Source organism: Phacochoerus africanus, chromosome 7, assembly GCF_016906955.1.
Source record: "Phacochoerus africanus isolate WHEZ1 chromosome 7, ROS_Pafr_v1, whole genome shotgun sequence".
NCBI classification, from domain to species: domain Eukaryota; kingdom Metazoa; phylum Chordata; class Mammalia; order Artiodactyla; family Suidae; genus Phacochoerus; species Phacochoerus africanus.
The window spans coordinates 24,314,130-24,335,088 of record NC_062550.1 but is presented as its reverse complement, the minus strand read 5'-3'; the positions used below and the strand labels follow the sequence as shown (position 1 = coordinate 24,335,088).

The window sequence follows — 20,959 nt, the reverse complement described above, 5'->3', positions numbered from 1 at the left end:
TTTTTTCTTTAATATGATTTTAGTTTTTAATCTGCTTTTCGCAACAGTATAATTCAACATACTCCCATAGGTGAATCTACCAAAACTATGCTGAGACAACTAAAAAAGAGAAGCAGCAATACTATTAACTTGTATATTCTGTGGTTAGAGTATTATTAACCACAATCTTGGGTAAAGGTCTCAAGAGGGCATCATTACCAAGGCAAATGCTAGCTCTCAGTGGAATTGCTTTATAGAAAAGTCATTATTACATGCTAGTGTCTTTCCTTTATGTAATAACTAATTAGAAACCATCTGCAATCATGAAATTCTTCTTAATGATACAGGTTTTTATATTATTTTATTATTCTTATTTAACATTCATGCAGCAAATTGCTTTAAAGGAGAGAAAAACAGCTAAAAGCTATTCTAATATCTTAACTGCTTTGCCATAACAATGACAGATATATGATTCAGTTTTTCTGTTTTATATTGAAACTAGGTAAATTGGGAAGCAAGTTCCTTGATCTATATAAAAATCAATGTCCCCTAATCAACATTGTTTGACACATAAAATTTTACATTTGTTTATATATCAGATGTTCCTATATTCCATGAAATAAGTGTCAATTTAAAGGAAAACATTAAAGCAGCGTGTGTGTGTGTGTGTGTATACACCTTCACATAAATAAATAAAAAGTATTTAAATAAATATATATGTAAATACATATATATGTAAGTACCTTCATTTATATATTATATGATTTAATGATTTAAAAATATGAATGCTATATGCTGTTCAAATAAATTAGATTGTGATAAGTATCACAATGTGTATTATTTGAGGTACATAGGTTAATATAAAAACTGGCTTTGGTCATTTCTTTGTGTTATATCATAGGAAAATTCTACAGATCATTTTGTAATGATTTTGTGCTTAAATTCATATAAGGAAAATAGTACATGTAACATAAGAACTGAATTGAAAATACCAAAAGCAGGAGTTCCCGCAGTGGCACAATGGAAACGAATCCGGCTAGGAACCATGGTGTTGCAAGTTTGATCCCTGGCCTCGTTCAGCAGGTCAAGGATCTGGTGTTGCCATGAGCTGTGGTGTAGGTCACAGACACAGCTCTGATCTGGTGGTGTTGTGGCTCTGGTAGAGGCCAGCGGCTACAGCTCTGATCAGACCCCTAGCCTGGGAACCTCCATATGCCATGGGTATGGCCCTAAAAAGATTAAAGAAAAAGAAAAAAGGAAAATACCGTAAGTTGTTATATTTCTGCAAAGGGGTAAAAGTTAAGAAAATAGAAGAAATAAAACAATGAATTCTTTATTGGTTCTCTGCTAACAATTGCTGTGTGTTTTGGTTATAAATTGTGTTAGATCAATGTTTTTGAGGAAAGTATCTTTCTTGTAAGGTCCTTAAATGCCTGTTTCACCTGCTGGTTCCTTAAGGTGTAAATAAATGGATTCAGCATAGGAGCCACAGAGGTGTTGAGCATGGCCACCCCCTTTGTCAAAGCAACCCCCTCCTTTGCTGAGGTTTTCACGTACATGAAGATGCAGCTTCCATAAGAGATGGAGACAACAATCATGTGGGAGGAGCAGGTTGAAAAGGCCTTTTTTCTCTGTTGGGCTGAGGGGATTCTCAGCATCGTCCTGAGGATGTAGCAGTAGGAGAGGATGACCCGCGTCAAGGTGGACATGAGAGTCAGCACAGCCAGAGCAAAGCTCATGAGCTCTAGAGTGCTTGTGTCTGTGCAGGAGATGTGCAGTAAAGGAGCGGAATCACAGGTGAAGTGGTCGATGACGTTGGTGTCACAGAAATCCAGCTGCAGCCCCATGGTCAGTGGTGGAAAGATCACCAGGAAACCCGCCAGCCAAGAGCTGCCTACGAGCTGGTAGCAGACCTTGTGGCTCATGATGGTTGGGTAGTGGAGGGGCTTGCAGATAGCCACGTAACGGTCATAGGACACTGAGGCCAGGAGGAAAAACTCTGTTGAGCCAAGGAGGATAAAGAAAAAGAGCTGAGCAGCACAAGCATTATAGGAAATAGATTTGTCCCCTGTTAGAATGCTGACCAAAAATCTCGGATTACAGACGGACGTAAATGAGATTTCTAAGAAGGAGAAGTTCCTGAGGAAAAAATACATGGGGGTCTTCAGGTGGGAATGCAGCAGGGTGAGAACGATGATAGTGAGGTTTCCAGTAACACTCAGCACATAGGTGAGAAGTAAAAAGAAGAAAATCACAGCCTGTAGTTCTGGGTTGTCGGTCAGACCCAGGAGGATGAACTCAGTCACGGATGTTCTGTTTCTCATTTCTGGTGGTTTGGTTTTTTTTTTTTCGTCTTTTTGGGGCCACACCAGTAGCGTATGGAGGTTCCCAGTCTAGGGGTCAAATCAGAGCTGCAGCTGCTGGCCTACACCACAGTCACAGCAATGTCAAATCCGAGCCGTGTCTCTTACCTACACCACAGCTATGCCGGATCCTTAACCCATTAAGTGAGGCCAGGGATCAAACCTGCGTCCCCATGAATACTAGTCAGATTTGTTTCTGCTGAGCCATGACAGGAACTCTCTGGTGGTTGATTTTTGACAAATCTTACTGACAAAATCAAGACAGACAATAATAATCAATTAGTCAAGCATCAATAATCTGCAACTATTTTTAATTATTTTTTGTAGTAATTGCATTTTCATAGAAAGTATATGGCCTTCTGTATATACATTCTCTATTTTGCCTAATTGTAAATACATCTTGCAGTTGTGCTTTCTGCTTAATATCAGTCTTGTTACTCTGCATAATGCCCTCGGGTTCATTGCTCTGTGTTTACTCTGCCTCCATTTATTTCTCTTGTTACTTGGGAAATATAGTGATTGAACATGAACTCTTTTCATGCTTCATTGTTTAGCTAAAATATAGAGGAAATTATGCTTTTCTTATGTTAGCTTTTCCAGGCATAAAATTCTTAGCTATGGTGGAAATCAGTGATCAGCCCATCCCTAATTAATATTTTCCAGTGAATAGTCTAAATATTCTTTTGGGGAAGTAGAGATTTCTATCCCTGTTGTTTTACTTATTCCCCTTTTCTCTGTAAAAAATCTGGAGACGAAGTCATTAATGTATTATACACTTTAATTTATATTAAACAATGGTTTGTGTAAATAGAATCTGTATCTGCTACTCCATTCTATTTCCAGAAATTAATGGAGCCTCTACCCTCTATTTTTATTCTTGATTACCTAAAGAAGTTGTCTTTTCAGGAAAATGCAATTAACTTAGTGATTTTTTTTTTTTTTTGGTCTTTTTAGGGCCACACCTGAGGCATATGGAAGTTCCTAGGCTAGGGGTCGAATTGGAGCTATAGCCACTGGCCTACGCCACAGCCGCAGCAACACCAGATCCGAGCCACATCTGCAAACTACACCACAGCTCATGGCAACGCCAGATCCTTAACCTCCTGAGCAAGGGCAGGGATCAAACCTGCATCCTCATGGATGCTAGTCAGATTCAGTTCCATTGAGCCACAATGGGAACTCCAACTTAGTGATTTTTATTTGATTGTTTCAAAACTCTGATAAAATAATTTTTCAAAATTTAATAAATAGTTCAGTATCAAAAATGCACTCACAGAATATGTTAATGAAGTTTGGGAGTACTCATATATAGAATTTAGATAATTTACATATGTTGTTTAGAACTATCTTGGGTTACCGTGCCAGGAATATGCATCAGACCTTGTAAGTGTACCAGTATTAAGGAAAGAAGGCCATGGTCTACATGTTTTTGTTAATTGATAAAAATCACCATTTGAAATATTTTTACATTTGTTTACTGACTTAACTATTTAATACATATATTATGTATAGTTTCTATATCCTATATATAATAAATAAATATATATATTTTAAGGAGAGAGAAGAAGTCAACAGAGGATAGTAATCAATGCTTTTAATCAATAGAGGTTGAAACATCTGTTAAAAATAAACTGAAAATACTTACATATTGTCAAAAGATGGGTGAGTAGTGCGAAGTACTGAATACAGACTAAATGTGCCCAATTATTATAGATTAAAAGACAAGCAGTAACCTGATGCTTCATGGAGAAATAACTGTTTTTCCCTCTCTTCCCACAAAGGTCTATATTCCTTCATAAAAACCTTCAAGTTTCATCTCAAAACACCTAGCGGAAGTTTCTGCATGCTTTTCTTCATTATTGTTCTAAATCTGAAATCCTAAAATGTCCTACTTGCTATTTTAACACAACTTTTCATATGAAAGTTATAAAAGAAAAACAATCTAGCACTATTTTTTTTTTTTTTTTGATGAGCTGGTCTGATATTTCACAGAGTCCATCGCCGTTTATTTTCCTTAGGAACAAAGTAAACCTAGCACTTTTAATGTGTTATGCTATAGAAATACATTTTTTCTTCAGAAATATTCTTCAAGATCAATTCTTAATGACCTTTGGGAAAATAGTAATAGGTCACTGATGAATCATGCACAAGAGCAACTTTGGTGAGTATATTTTAATTGATATTATGGGACCTGTGTCCCAGGAGAAGACTGGGGAAATTATCCAGCAGGGTGATGCCCAGGTATTTGGGGTGGGGGGATGGTGGGAAGCTTTGCAAAAATAAACCAACAGTTTCTGATGATAATATTCCTATGATTGATAAGTAATTTTTAACATGGTGTAGTATCTGTTTAAAATCTGAAAGGCAAAACAGGCAGAAAGCTATTAATGAAGAAACACCTGGTTTCATTCTGTATAAAATAATTTTAAAATTATTAAAATCTTTTGAGCTGTATCATTTCAGCTAACATTTCCTTAGGAAGTATTTCACCCTTCATCAGATGAGGTAAATTTCTGGTATACATCTAAAGTTAGAAACAACAGAAATTTTACCTTTATGTTTCTGTATTATTTCTAATGTGTTGGTATAAAACCCAAGATACATTTTAATGTGTACTAAAGCTATTACTAATGACCAAATTAGGCACAGTTCATTCCACAGTGAGTAAGTACCATGCTGAAATATATAACTTCTTTGAAATAGTATCTTCTTACTGAACATATGTAAGTGAAAACTAGGATATTTAAATTATTTTTGTATATCTGATACTGGTACTTGAAAAACAGAGGTTGAGTTAATAATTGAATTACTAGAGACTTTATCACTACTGTCAATACAAATATAACTTAAGAAAACTCAACAGGGATCTTTCTATTTTAAAGAAGTTGTCTTTGTGTGATATGTGTATACACACATATAATTTCAAGCACTTGATAATTAGGAAATCTTCATTTTACACAATAGTTAACCATTGCCTAGTAGAATATACGTTTCCAGGCTCAGCTTTAATAGCTAAATATGGTTTCATTTTAAGGATGTTCCGCGATTAATCAAATCCCCCTTTGTTGAGCACTTCAAATTCCCACATACAAATAATATTAGAATGCATAGACACAGATTTACCTCTTGGCATCATTGTGCTATTATCTTTTGTAAGTTTCCACAAAAGTAGTTACTAATCATAACTTTGCATACTTAACATATTCATACAGCATTTTCTAAAGAAATGGTTGTTTGTATCTCATACTTTTGTAAGAATGGCTGTTTTAACACAAATAGCATACAAAAGGTGAATACTTTAACCCTTTCCAATGTGAAGGAGAATGAAATACCACTCCTCCACTTTAGAATGGAGATTATATAAATATACAAAAATAGAAAATCACAAACATTGAGGAGAATGTGCTAAAATTAGAATCCATGCGCATTGCTTGTGAGAATGTAAAATGGTGCAGCTGCCATGGATACCAGTATGTTGTTTCCTCACCTGATTAAACATAGCATTGCCATATAATCCGACAACTCCACTTCTGAGTGTCTATTCAAAAGTATTGAAGTCAGGGAGCTCCCCCTGTGGTGCAGTTCCCTGGCCCAGGGGAGTGGATTAAGGATCTGGCATTTCTGCAACTGTGACATAGATCTCAGCTGTGGCTCGGATTTGATTCCCAGCCAGGGAGCTTCCATATGTTGTGGGTGTGGCCATAAAATTAAAAAAAAAATTGAAATCAAAATCTCAAAGAGGTACCTGCACTCCCATGTTCACTGTAGCCTTATTCACAGTAGCCAAAATAAGGCAACCCCTTACTGCTGTATTTTGTATTCAACCTAACAGATGAAAGGATAAAGAAATCATCATGTAAATGTACAATGAATAGTGTTCAACCTTAGAAAGGAAGGAGATTTTGACACATGCTGTAAAATCAGTGAACCTCAAAGACATTATGTAATTCTATAACCGGGAGGAGATCTGCTGTCCAGCATTGTGCCGACAGTTGACAGTACTGAACTGCAGCCTTAAAAATTTAAGAAGGTAGATCTCATGTTAAGTGTTCTTGCTACAGTTTAAAACAAGGGGGTTGCTTTCATGTTTTCCTTGGAGAATCTCTACAGGCAGTTGCACTGGAAGGAAGTGAGAGGAAACATTAATGCATTTGGAACCTGGGCTTTGCAAATCCAACAGTTCCCTGCTTTATTTAGGGCAACTTTGAGATACAAGTAGACATGGGATGTCAGGTACCTGAAGATTTTCAGCAAAGTGCATTTCTGATTGGATTTCTGCCAGTCACTGCCCTATCTGGGAATTGAGAAAAAAGGCTGATATCCAAGCAAAAGCCCTTGACTAGTTTAGGAAAAGATCGGCTGTCAGGAGACATTTCCTAATAACTGGGAGAGGGGTGTTTTCTCAACTTGGAGGACATTCCATACCATCTTCTTGCTGGGTTTGATGTTCTATGTGCTACCATAAAGTGCTCCTAATTTTTGGCCTGCAGAATTTGTTGGGAAAGCATAAGTCGTTTCAGAAGCCACGACCAGGCAAGGAACAAATTGGTAGGCAGCATGGTGCATGGAAAGTTAACTGAATTGGGATGTAGATTGAAATTTGCACCAATTCAGAGTCACTTGGAAAAATTTCCTTCCCCTTTCTGGGTTCACTTTCTTCATCTCACAAGTGAGAAAGTTGGACTACATCAAGAGTGCAAATGAATCTCCTCTCACAGCTCAACTCTTAGGATACTGACTCTGTGTTGAGAATTCTGGAGTCACAGCTTCATTCTTCAAGAAAGAATATTTCAACCTATTTGTAATTATTTGCCACAGTCATGGGAAAGTGAAGTTCATGGCAAGTCTCTTTTATCTGCTATTCCTGAAACACGGTATATGTATAATCCCCTCTATATGGAAAATGCAGTTATTTTAAGCACTTTCATAGTTTTTTTGATGCTGGAGACTAGAAAATGACTTTCAACCCCTCTCAATAATATTAAAGATACCCCACACCAATCTACTACAAAAATATGGGATTATAGGCTCTGTTCTTGGATATAAAAACTATATGTAAAGCACTAGCCTAGTCATTCAGTTTACTAGGGTTTTAAGTTCCTTCCACTGTGTTTCTGTACGCTTTAATAAACTACAGTGTGTGTTGGAGTTCCTGCCATGGCTCAGCAGTAATGAACCTGATTAGTACCCATGAGTACGTGGGTTCGACCCCTTGGCTCGCTCAATGGGTTAAGGATCTGGCATTGCTGTGAGCCGCAGTGTAGGTTGCAGAGGCAGCTCAGGTCCCTCATTGCTGTGGCTGAGGCGTAGGCTGGCAGCTGCAGCTCCGACTCAACCTCTAGCCTGCAAATTTCCATATGTCATGGGTGCGGCCCTAAAAAGACAAAAAAAAAAAAAAAAGAAAGAAAAGAAAAAAATAAACTACAGTGTGTGGAATCACACGCACAAATACTTTAAATAAATAAATGGTTTATGCATCTAATATGATATCAATAAGTCTTGGGAAAGTTTTGTAGCCACAGCTCTTCAAACTTTAGTTTTTTAGTAATTACTTCCATATTATAAATATATATATATTCATGTATATATTCATATTATCTGTGGACATATGAACATTTGCTAATTAATACTTTATCCTAAGGATTTCAAGAGTATTTTTAATATTTTATATAGTACTATAATTACATTGGTGCCATGTAATTATACAATTTTACAGTTTTGTCAGTATTTGGAGTGTTGTATGTAACCTTATATTTGTGTTTGGCTCACATTTTAAATGATATTAGAATTTCAGAAGATTTTACAGTAATTAGCTTTGTATTAGTCTTACTGTTTTCATATATGTATATATATTTGCTTTTAGGGCTGCAACTGCGGCATATGGAATCTCCCAGGCTAGGGGTTGAATTGGAGCTGTAGCTGCTAGGCTAAGCCACAGCCACAGCAACCTGGGATTTGAGCTACATCTGTTACCTACACCACAGCTCACGGCAATGCCGGATCCTTAAACCACTGAGCAAGGCCTGGGATTGAACCTGCATCCTCATGGATACTATTCAGGTTCCTTACCGCTGAGCTACAGTGGGAACTCCTAATTACTATATTTTCATTCCCCCTAATTAAATAGCATGATCATTTGAAAACAGCAAAGCTGTGTGAATTGTCTTTGAATTTCCCTTCTTATTTGAATACCCATGAAATTGGGTTCTCTTATCCCTATATGTGTGTTAAATATGTGTGTAAACATTCTGTACTGATTTTCAGTAATTTCATGAACTGAGTTTTATGACTATCCACCTCTGTCTATTTAATGCTAAAACTTTCTGATAATGTGATATGTCAAAAAAAAGTCACCACATGTAGGGTAAAAGCAGTCATTCCTAATAATAAGTCATTAATTGTTTTATTAATTTATAATTAGTAGTAATTTCTGTTTGTATCAGTCATTGGGAGAAATCACTCTCCCAAACTGCTGCAGTCTATCACAATTTAAGTTTACTGTTCAATAAAAAATGTGTAACCTGAGAAGATGTAGATAAATATTTTTGATGAAGCAGAGCTGGAGGAAAGTAACCTGGACAGGTTGAATAACCCATTATCACTGGGAGATAATTATTTATCAGCTATTTTTCTCTTGACAGATTCTGACTATCTGACTCAATAGAATAAGGAAATAAGAGGAGGGATGGGGCAGAGTCCTTTGGTAGACATAATCCTAAAGCATGGGTTTCTAAGCCTTGAATTTAGGTTGTATTTCATTCATTAGTGGGAGGTTGTTGTGAACTTCATTTTGCACCGTTTATTTTCATGTGGGGTTTGAACAGGCTATCTAGAACTTTCTGCTTGTCTTTTGAAATTTAAGACCAATGTTTACTTCAGTCACACTTCACATTTCCCTGTGTTTGACAAGTGTGAAATAGATGAATACAGGGACCTGGGGGAAATTATTGGAAAAAAAAGTTAATGAATACAGATAAATACTTTTGGAAATAGAAAAAGGGAATTAAGAAGGAGCTGTAAAATGCCTGTGAAATCGTTGACCACCCTATTTAATGTGACTTCTACCTTCCTTTCCTTAAAGTATTTCAGTTTTGTTCATAGCATTTTCACTTACTAAAATACTAGGTAATTTAATTTTCTGTGAGGTTGACACCTTAATATGTATTATCCCTCACTAGAAGTGAGCTAGCTCTACAATAGCAAGAACTTTTTTGATGCTTTATCCCCTTCTGTATACCTACCACCTAGAACAGTAATTGGTATTTATGTGTGGTTAACTTGTGATTTCAGCTATAGATTTCATAGTGATTAATGCTTGTTTGATAATGACATCTTTTGGGTGATGTCCTTAAGGGCCTGTCTTACCTGCTGGTTCCTTAAGGTATAAATAAAAGGATTCAGCATGGGAGCAACGGAGGTATTAAGTACTGCCACCCCTTTGCTCAAAGCGACACCTTCTTTTGCAGATGTTTTTACATACATAAAAATGCAACTCCCATAAGAAATGGATACCACAATCATATGGGAGGAACAAGTAGAAAAGGCTTTTTCCTTTGCTGGCCAGAGGGGATCTTGAGAATTGTTCTGAGGATGAGTGTGTAAGAGAGAATCACCAAGGCCAGAGTTTACCATGAGTGTGAATACTGCTAAGAAAAATGCCATAAGCTCTAGAAACTTTGTGTCAGTGCAAGCAATCAGTAGCATAGGAGAAGAGTCACAAGTTGAAAATGGTCAATGATGTTGGAGTCACAGAAATCCAGCTGGAGGCCCATAATCACCGGGGGAAAGATAATGAGGAAACCAGCCAGCCAGGAGCTGATGACAAGCTGGTGGCAGACTTTGTTACTCATGATAGTTGTGTAGTGTAGAGGTTTGCAGATAGCCACATAGCGGTCATAGGACATCACGGCCAGAAGAAAAAACTCTGTGGAACCCAGAAGGATTAAAAAAATACTTGCGTCATGCAAGCATTATAGGAAATGGTTGTGTCTCCCGTTGCAATGCTGATCAGAAACCTAGGAATACAGACCGTAGTGAATGAAATTTCTAAGAAAGAGAAATTCCTGAGGAAGAAATACATAGGAGTCTTCAAACAGACATTTGATAGCGTTAACATGATGATGGTCATGTTTCCACCTACACTTAATAAATAGGTGAACAGCATAAAGAGGAATATCACAGCTTGTAACTCGGGGTCATCGGTAAGTCCCAGAAGAATGAATTCTCTAATTGTCGTTTTATTTGGCATGACTGAACTCTGAATTCTGCAGATCTGTAGGTAAAAATAAGAGTGGATATCATCTCCTGATATGATTTTCTAATACATTTATAGCGCTCTTCTTCTGCACAAAGAACAATAAGGCATGCATTAACAAGAAGAAAAAAATTGTTACCATCAGAATAGTAAACTCTTATTAGAATGTATTTAGTAGCGAAAAATTATCTGTGTTTTATTACTTTAAAAACTTGGAGTTTAATCCAAACTTGGATAATTTCCTGCTGTATACTTTTTATTAGTTATTTTACACATAGATGTGTGTTTTTTTACAGTCCTAAAAATGAGTAATGATGATAAAACTACTTAGCATACTTCATTGGGAAGTCATTCATTGGGAAGTTAAACAAGTTATTGAGTTGATAGAATTTTTGAAAATGTAATGTCCATAAAATTCCATTCTGCTGTTGGAAAACTTATTTTTGAATTGGAAGGCAATGTTTTTCTAAATAAGTTTTGGTCTATTCATAGTAAAAATTTAAACAGAAAATGTTGTATTTATTAATTGATTCATTGAAATCCGTTCCCTTTGCCTTTATGGAAAATTGATCCTACTCACTCCTCTTTGACTAAAGATGACACAGCACAATGCTAGCCCTTATCAATAAACAAAGCCACAGTGTAAAAGTTCCAGTGGAACTGCTTCAGTGTAGTGAATCATGTAAACGATGAAAGAGATCACATTGTTTCCTCTGACTTAAATAATTATTTCAGAAATTTATTTCATGACAACCCTTATCAAGTTCTGCTTTCAAAAATAATAATCTGGTAACTTCATTGTTTATCAAACCATAGTTTTCAAGCTTGTGATCAGGAAAGAAAGTATATTGAAAGATATATCATAACAGCAATAATAGCAATAAGGACTCATATAACACACTATATAGAGTTTTATTATTTTTATCAATATCATTAATATTATAGCAAAGATCTAGACAGGCTTTTACCCTCTGCCCCCAAAACGTTCTTGGTAGGCCCTATTAAGAGACTCACTTTGCAGCTGAGGAAATTGAGGTACAGAGGTGGTGTGTAACCTGCCCAAGTTCACATGAGAAGTATATATAGGTGTTAGCATCCATGTCTGTCTGCCACTGCATTATTCCTAGTGCTTAACACTGATTCTGATTCAATTTTTTGATGATGTAAATGCCACATTAATAATTGAGTAATGTGTATGCAACCTTGATTAGAAGTAGCCTCAAAATCCAGAGACTTCATTAGCTGTATGGGTTTAGCTCTGCATTTATGCCTCAACTATTCAGAACCAGTCAATCCTGACAGATAAAGATACTAGGAACAATGATTGTCCACAAAATGGGAACTTTAGGTTATGGGAATTTTGGAATCCCAGTGAGGTAGATGCTCAATATCTTGAAAGATACTTATCTGTGTAGTTCAGCATGATGTGCCTGCTACCAGTACTAGAAAGAGTACTTTCTAGCAGATTGATGATAATTGAACTCTGAGGGTAGACTGATTTCATAACAGAATCAAGGTGTGTGTTGTTAGGACTGTGCAAATGACAAAGGCATAAGATACCGTAGCCTGTGGCTGGAATGACTATACTTGGTCATACAAGATTAGACCTGGCTGAAAAAATTCTACCTCCAGAGGCAAGTGTGATATACATATGGGCTCAGCTGTGACAAATTTAGGACGTTGTAGGGAGATAAAATAAGGCAAGAATTGACATAATGTCCCCATGCTGCATTTCAAAGAGAGTAATCCTTAGAGTTATATGATTTCTAAAGATAATTAACATTGCAGATAAAGAAGAAACATATTTTCATGCTAGTCCTTGATGGAGCCAAATCATAGTTTAAGCTGAAATATTTTTCTGATTATCTGTAGGAAGAGAAACATAATGTTTAGATAGAAGAGGCTTCCTTCAATTTGCTACATTTTATAAACTAATTTACATTTGTGTACTCACTATTTCAAATTTAAAGATTTTTGTTCAGATATTCCTTGTCATAAACCATCCATTTCTCAGTCAAATACTCAGTCCGTAAGGATGAGAAAATCCAGTGACCCAACTTCCAAAAATATTTTGTTTGGAAATTTAAATGTCATATGTTTCATGACTTTTCTGATACTGCTCAGTGATAAACGTTTTCCAAAAAGGTTTTCTCCAAAGAAAGAGACACATTATATATATATATATATATATATATATATATATCTATATATATATATATATATATATATTTGAGTATAAGGTCATAGAAGAGTTTGTTTTTGAGGGAAACATAAAAGAAACCTCTCTGGAGACAGAAAAACTAGTGCATTTACACATGCAATAATTTTAGGCAACACTTTTTTAATGAGGTCTCCCCTTGGGAGCCATATGTATGGGAAGGATATAGAATTCTACCTACAAAGCAGACTCTGCATGACACAAAGGGAAAGGCTAATGAAAAGAATATTTCTTCCTTGATTATTTTTCAAATTATTTTCCTAATTATTGTTTTAAAGGAAGAGAGACTCTCATTGGCTGTCTTGCAAATTTTAATGAGAAAACATGAATATGAGGTAGAAATTTAACTGGGAAATAGAAGAAATCCCAACCTGTGTGATTCTATAGCACAAATGATGATGAGTGTTTTTTTTTTTTTTTTTTAAGTATAGCTGAGGGTCTCCGTGGAAGGTTATGCATTGTTAGTTGAGAGTTTTAACAAAATGTTATAGATACCTGCATTCTTGGATTTAGAGAGAATAGATAAAATGTGTGACCCAAGAGTGGGTATTTTACACTTGAATTTTAGTTATTAATTCAATCAGCTAATGAGTTCCAGGATTTAATTAATGGTGTCATGGGGATGCCAGACTATGTGGTCAATGCTCTACCAAGAAAATAAAAGCTAAAACAATAGCTGTTACTTTGCATAATAGGGACCACTTATAGGGCTGGAAGTAGTGATTATGATAACTACTGCTCTATTATCAGGCATTGGTATTTAAGATAAAACCTAATAGCATGAGGCTCTCTGGGGGAATTATCTCATTCTTCTACCAACCTCAGCCAGGAAATCTCTGACATTTGAACAGTGGATATACTCAGTGATATTTTGACTGAATTTTCTTTCTCCTTTTCCTCCTTCCTTCTCCTTCCTTCCTTCCTTCCTTCCTTCCTTCCCTCTCACTGTAAGAAAGGGTATAGAAACCAAACCTCTGGGAAAAAAATCCACCTGGAAAGGATATTTTTGTCAATTATTTAGTGTCACTTTTCATGAATGATTCATAAAAGAAAAGAAGAAAACAGATGGAAAGCTCCTTGATTTTGTTCTTGACCACACTTTTTTGGCATAAGCAACAAAAGCAAAATAAACAAGTGGGACTATATCAAAACAAAAAAGCTTCTGCACAGCAAAAGAATTTAAAAAATGAATAGGTAGGCTGAAAAATGGGAGAAAATATTTGCAAAACCGTTATCTCATAAGGGGTCATATCCAAAATACATGAATAACTCATACAACTCATAGCAAAACCAAATAAATCCAAACCCAATAGAAAGTAGGCAGAGGATCTGACCGTATTTTCCCAAAGAAGACATACAGATGGCCAACAGGTACATGAAAAAGTTCTCAGTATCCCTGATGATCAGGGAAATGCAAATCAAAAACCACAATGAGATGGCATCTCATCCTTGGTAAAATGCCTATTATCAACCCAACAAGTAGCAAGTATTGGAGAGGAGGATGTAGAGAAAAGGGAATTCTTTTGGCCCTGTTGGTGGGTGTATAAGTTGGTACAGCCACTAGGGAAAACTGTCTGGGGTGGGCTGGGGGTTTAAAAACTGAAAATAGAATTACCATATAATGCAGAAATTCCATTTCTGGGTATTTACCTGAAGGAACTAAAAAGACTAACTTGACAAGTATCTGCACTTTCATGTTTGTTGCCACATTATTTACATTTAAGCCAAGCATAGGAACAACCAAGTGTCCCCTGTTGGATAAATGGAAAGGAATCCACAGACATAGTCCTTTTTGAATAAGAGGGAGAAGGTGTAGCCACAGCACATGCAATTTTAGGAGTTTGTCTCTGCCTAGTTGAATGGTTTCTTACATTTAGGAAGATGGGGTTAAGCACCAGATTTAAAAAAGTCTTTATAAATTTAGATGTAAAAGATTGGTAAAAAATAGTGACAGATCTCCTTTATATATTTTGCTCAGCTTTCTATAAGGGCAACATCTTATTAGTCATGAAACATTAGCAAAAACTAAGAAACTAATTTTGTTACACTACTAATAGGTAAAGTACAAGCTTTTATATTCGGATTTCATCAATGTTTCTCTCAATGCCCTTTACCTGTTGAGGGTCAAGTCTGTAGTCCTTCATTGTTTCAGAGGTCAGAGGTTTTCTTAGCTTCTCCTAATCTGTGAAGGTCCTCAGTCTTTCCTCATTTTCCATGACCTTCATGTATTTTAAGAGTATTGGTCATAGTACTTTGTAGAATACCTCCCAATTTTGTTTGTGTGATGTTTTCTAGGAATAATATGAAGCTATAATTTTGTGTGTGTGTGTGAAGAATACTACAGAGGGGAGTATGGCCTTTTCAGTGTGTTATATTAGAGAGACTATGAATTCCATATGTCTTATCACTGATGCTAACTAACTCTGTTAAACTTGGGTTAACGGATATCATCCAGATCTCTCCACTATAAAGATTTCCTTCTGAAATTAAGTATTTTTGAGGGAGATACTTTGATTTCTGTTGTTGTGGTTTTAAGTTGTAAAGAGTAGCACAAGAGAATAGAAGAAGAATAGCATTCTTATGATGAAATCTCAGGCTTTTAGGGTGCCTGTGTTTCTGGGCCTTCGTAAGTGTTTCTGGTACAACTTTTTCCTTGGAATGTAGACCTTTGTCTGAAGAGTATTCTGGGATTATTTCAGAATGGCCCCTTTCTCGCCTGAATCAGGAGGTGATCTCAGATTTTCAGCTTGAGAACATGGTGGGATTAGAGGAGGCAAAACCTACAAAAAAGTGGGACCCCCTTTTTATGACAATCCTTAGATAATTTTCACTCTCATGATAATGAGCTCTTGTCTCCAGTAGTGTGTCTTAATTACTAATATAGTGTTCCTACCTACTCGTGATTCCAGTATCATGTGACGAGCAAGTAGTCTCAACTGTGACTCAGGATTCTCCTGTTTGCTCAGATTTTAGGGTGGCAGTTTGCTCTGCAGCTTCACGTCTCTTTTGGATCCAGATGAAGTTATTAATACTGAGTTTTTTCACCTTATAAAGCAGAGGTGAGAATTTCTATGCTCTTTACATGTTGGGAGCTAAAACAGAAAGTCATAGGCTTTTCTATGTAGGTGTTTATGCTGTTGGCAAATAATTCAGTTTTGCATCTTCCTTTCCAATATGAATGCTTTCATATTTTATTATTATTATTACTATTATTTACTTGGTTCTATAAATGAGGATCTACAGTACGATGTGAGAGTGAACATCTAGGTCTTATGTTTTCCTTGGTTTGAGATACTTCAGGTTTTCACAGTGAAGTAAAATGTTAGCTGTGGTTTCTTTTTCTTTTTTTAAATTATATTTTGTATGTCCTTGGTTATTGGCCATTAGATCTACTCGCTGAGAGGTTTTTTTTTTTTTTTATCAGATGTGCAGTTTTAAACAATGGATATGGGACAATTATATTTATTTTTTCTTAATGAACTTTTATTATTTATGTCTTTCCAGGAATTTTACCATTTCACTTGTTTTTAAATTAACCAGCCTAAATTGTTCAAAATATCCACCTTCTGGAGTTCCCTTGTGATGTAGAGGATTAAAGAGTCAGCATTGTCACTGCAGCAGCTCAGATCACTACTGCGGTGTGGTTTGATCCTTGGCCCAGGAACTTCCACATGCTTTGGGCATGGCCAAAAGCAAAAATAAAAAATTCAGGTCTCCACATTTTTCACTCAATAATTTCCCTCTCATGTGGCTAGAAATTTGGTCAGTTTTAATGGCACTCTAAAAGAGCCAGATTCGTTTTCATTGTTATTTTTATTTACTTTTCTGTTATCTTTTTTCATTGATTTCCACATTGATCTTTAATTATTTCCTTTTATTTTGGCTGCTTTGAGTTTGATTTGCTCTCCTATTTTTCTAGTTATAGAGAGGAAGTTAACATCATTGATCTGAAAAATTTCCTTTTTTTCTAATATAATTTGAGAATCTTAAGTTTCTTTTATTTCTACAAAGGCCTTTGGAAGATGATTTAAAGTAGACTTCATTTATGTAGTTATTTGGCCATGCCTGCAGGATGTGGAAGTTCCTGGGGCCAGGGAATCACACCTGTCCACAGCAGTGACCTGGGCTGCTGCAGTGCAAGGTCAGGTCCTTAAAACCACTGCACCACAAGGGAATTGTAGAGTTTCTTTTAAAGTAATTGCTTTTGCTGTAACCCTACAAATTTTGGTATGCTGTAATTTCATGTTATTTCATTAAATTAAACTGCACTTTAATTTTCTCTTTGATTTCCTTTGACCCATAGATTACATATTGATATATTAGTTTTCAAATATTAGTGGATTTTCCAGGGTCTTTAACGATATTATTTCCTATGTTAATTACACACAGTCTTCAGTAAACATACATTGTATGGCTTGAGTGTTGGGAATTTCTTTTGAGACTTTTTTGTCACCCAGCTTATGGCCTATTACGATAATGTTTTGTGTGTTACTGGAAAGAATGAGTATTCTTTTGATATTGGGTGGAATATTCTAAAAGTGTCAATTAGATGTTTGTTCAAATCTTCCATATATTTACTATCTTTGTAGGTAAACATTTTTATACCAATTATTGAGTATATTGGAACTTCTGACTGTAATTGTGCATTTGAGAGCCTTGTCAAATTCAAAGCCATTTGTCAAATTGTGGTGGATTGGCAGCCAAAGTTTGGAAATAGTCGTGAGTTTGGTGAAAGTCAGTGAAACCATTCTTTGAAAGTCAACTGAGCATATAGAACTTACAGTGAAGTTTACTATATGTTTTATTATTGTATGTTAGTAACGTTTATAATATGTCTGTGTATATTTTTCTGAGAACTGGTGGTTAAACATTTACCAAAACACTATTTCTCTGCTATGTGCTTTCAAGGATCTGGACTTGACTGAGCATTACATTACTTGAGTCATAGCTACATCAGCATATGCAAAGCAAATATTTATATTTTCATAGAATCTCCAAAACAACTATTGAAAAAATAAAAAGTCTTATCAAGCAAAGAGATAAACACAAAGGTATTCTGGAAAAGCGGGAAAATTCACACCTATGATGCCTCAGAAAAGGCCATTATTATACTTCGCAATTCTGAATGAAGTTACTATCACAATCACACTGAGCCAAAACACTTTTTTTTTTAATTCTTTTTCAGGGCCACGCCCGTGACATATGTAGGTTCCCAGGATAGGAGTCGAATTGTAGCTATCCGCTGCCAGCCCTATGCCCACAGGCCACAGCACACATACACGGGAATCCAAGCCCATGTCCTGCTACCCTCATCACCAGAGCTCATGGCACACAACAGATTCTTAACACCACTGAGCAAGACCAGGGAGGGAACCTGCATCCTCATGTATCCTAGTCATGTGCATTAACTTGTCTGAGGCACAATGGGAACTCCGAGCAAAACACTTTTTACAAGGAGATATAGAAAATGTTTTTGATGGAGTTCCCGTCGTGGCGGACAGTGGTTAAATCGAAGCCGATAGGACCATGAGGTACCAGGGTTCGATTCCCTGCGCTTGCTCAGTGGGTTAATGATCTGGCGGTTGCCCGTGAGCTGTGGTGTAAGGGTGCAGACCGTGGCTCGGAATCCCGCTTGCTGTGGCTCGTGGTGTAGGCCGGTGGCCACCGCTTCCGATTCGAGGCCCCTAGCCTGGGAACCTCCATATGCCGGCCGCGGGAAGCGGCCCAAGAAATAGCAAAAGAACAAAAAAAGGAAAGAATAAAAAAAGAAAATGTTTATTGCTGAGACAAGAAAATGTAAATATCCTATGGATGTTTTAGGCATTCATATTCTCAGAATTTGTTAATGTTCACCTGTTTTTGATTATGTATAACTCTATTTCTGTCAACAGTGGAAAACGTTTTAGGGTAACGTCAGTATATCAGAAATTTTTAGAACTATCTGGGAGATAAAAATATATGGTTTTAATTGTCAGAAATTTCAGAGAGGAAATTCCTAAGAGAAGCAAAAGCCTTCTTTCCCTAGGAGTTTCTTTCCATAGAAGCCTCAAATGAGCTCCAGGCTCACTCTTAACAAATCAAAAGAAAATAATGGGCTGTGGATCAACCATCTGCATAGTTTCCTGAAGACGTTTCATTGTGCGGGTATTGGGGTGTTACAGAAATGTCAATACCATGCTTAGAGTAACTCTGAAATTTAGTACAAAAAGTATTAAATATATTGTAATATTAAGGCCTGGACTTCACAATGAAGATATAATACCTATACCCCAAATAACAAAGATCAACATTTATTATGTAAAAACTATAGGAGATACAAGGATAAATAGAACAGGCACACTGGATGTAGGAGACTTTATCACACAGACAGGTTTTTTATTTTTTCCGTTTAGGGCCGCACCTGGGGCATATGGAAGTTCTGGGGCTAGCTAGAACTGGAGCTGCAGCTGCCAGCATGTGCCACAGCCACAACAATGTTGGATCTGAGCCCCGTCTGTGACCTACGCATCTGCAGCTTGCAGCAGCACCAGATCCTTAGCCCACTGAGTGAGGCCAGGGATGGAACATGCATTCTCATGGACACTATGTTGGGTTCTTTACCCACTGAGCCACAGTGGGAACTCTAAGGTATATTTATTTTAATATCTCATGCTTATGTCCTGGGAGAAATCATCTTTTTAGAATTCCTTAATGATAACTTTTCTTTAACTCTTGATTAATGTCCAGAAAGAAAGTCCTTCAGTGATTATTAAAACTAAATTCTGGAATTTTTATTAAATTCCCGTTCTCATTTATGTTATATCAAATCACTCAAGCTCAGAAAAATTTCGGGGCATGTACATATAAAAAGATAACGTGATATAATGGCATTATCATTAGTTAAACTAGGAAACACTCTTGGTTCCTAGATCCCATTGCAAGGTGTGAGGTCTAATTATTACAGACAAATAAAAGTACTCATGTTGATCTTAAAAAATAAATAAAAATATAGATGAAGTAAGTGAGATCAAAAGGAATAAAAGGAGAATAAAACCTGAAGGGAAAGGACATTGAAAATAATATCAGATGGAGAAATATAATATTAATAGTTGTGTTAGACATAGGTTCCACGTGAAGTTCAAGGCATGAATTTCTGTCTGATTAAAATTTATCTAAGAAGCATTTTTTGACCATCTTCTTAAAGGACTCCTTTACCTGCTGGTTCCTTAGGGAGTAAATAAAAGGATTTAGCATTGGGGCAACAGAGGTATTAAGCACTGCTATCCCCTTGGTCAAAGCCACTCCTTCTTTGGCGGAAGTTTTAACATACATGAAAATGCAACTTCCATAAGAAATGGAGACAACAATTATGTGTGAGGAGCAAGTGGAAAAGGCCTTTTTCCTTTGCTCAGCAGAGGGGATCCTCAGAATTGTTTGAAGGATGAATGCATAAGAAAGAATCACCAGTGTTAAGGTTACCATGAGCGTGAATGTTGCCAAGAAAAATGCCGTGAGCTCTAGGAATGCTGTGTCTGTGCAGGAGATTAGAAGCATGGGAGAAGAGTCACAGGTGAAGTGGTCAATGATGTTGGAGTCGCAGAAATCCAGCTGAAGTCCCATGATCACAGGTGGAAAGATAATGAGAAATCCAGCCAGCCAAGAACTAACGACAAGCTGGTTGCAGATTCTGCTGTTCATTATTGTCGTGTAATGCAGGGGCTTACAAATGGCCACGTACCGATCATAGGACATAGCAGTCAGAAGGAAAAATTCTGTTGAACCAAGGAGTATGAAGAAAAAGACCTGGGCCATGCAAGAATGATAGGAAATGGTCCTGTCTCCTGTTACAATGCTGACCAGAAATCGAGGAATACACACTGTAGTGAATGAGACTTCTAGGAAGGAGAAGTTCCTAAGGAAGAAATACATGGGAGTTTTGAGGTGTGAATCTGTCAGAGTGAGGGTGATAATTGTCAGGTTTCCAGTTATACTCAGTATATATGTGAAAAATAGAAATAGAAAAATCAAAACATTTAGCTCTGGATCATCTGTTAATCCCAGAAGTATGAACTCATTCACAGATGTGTGGTTTTTCATTTCTTAATTGTTTCTTCCAGGCTTATAAATGCAAACAAGAAACAAGACTTAGTGAATATAGGATTACTT

General features: G+C 36.5%; 2 protein-coding genes and 1 pseudogene across 2 annotated transcripts; all 3 read right to left on the bottom strand.

Annotated features, from left to right (window-relative positions):
- Positions 1-1,361: 1,361 nt before the first annotated feature.
- Positions 1,362-2,303, bottom strand: LOC125131729 (olfactory receptor 6C76-like). The gene has a single exon (XM_047788500.1). The coding sequence runs from the start codon at positions 2,301-2,303 to the stop codon at positions 1,362-1,364; it is 942 nt and encodes a 313-aa protein (XP_047644456.1).
- A 7,347-nt stretch (positions 2,304-9,650) lies between these two features.
- Positions 9,651-10,590, bottom strand: LOC125131053 (olfactory receptor 6C65-like; annotated as a pseudogene).
- A 9,364-nt stretch (positions 10,591-19,954) lies between these two features.
- On the bottom strand, positions 19,955-20,890 carry LOC125131728 (olfactory receptor 6C76-like). The gene has a single exon (XM_047788499.1). The coding sequence runs from the start codon at positions 20,888-20,890 to the stop codon at positions 19,955-19,957; it is 936 nt and encodes a 311-aa protein (XP_047644455.1).
- Between the last annotated feature and the right edge of the window lie 69 nt (positions 20,891-20,959).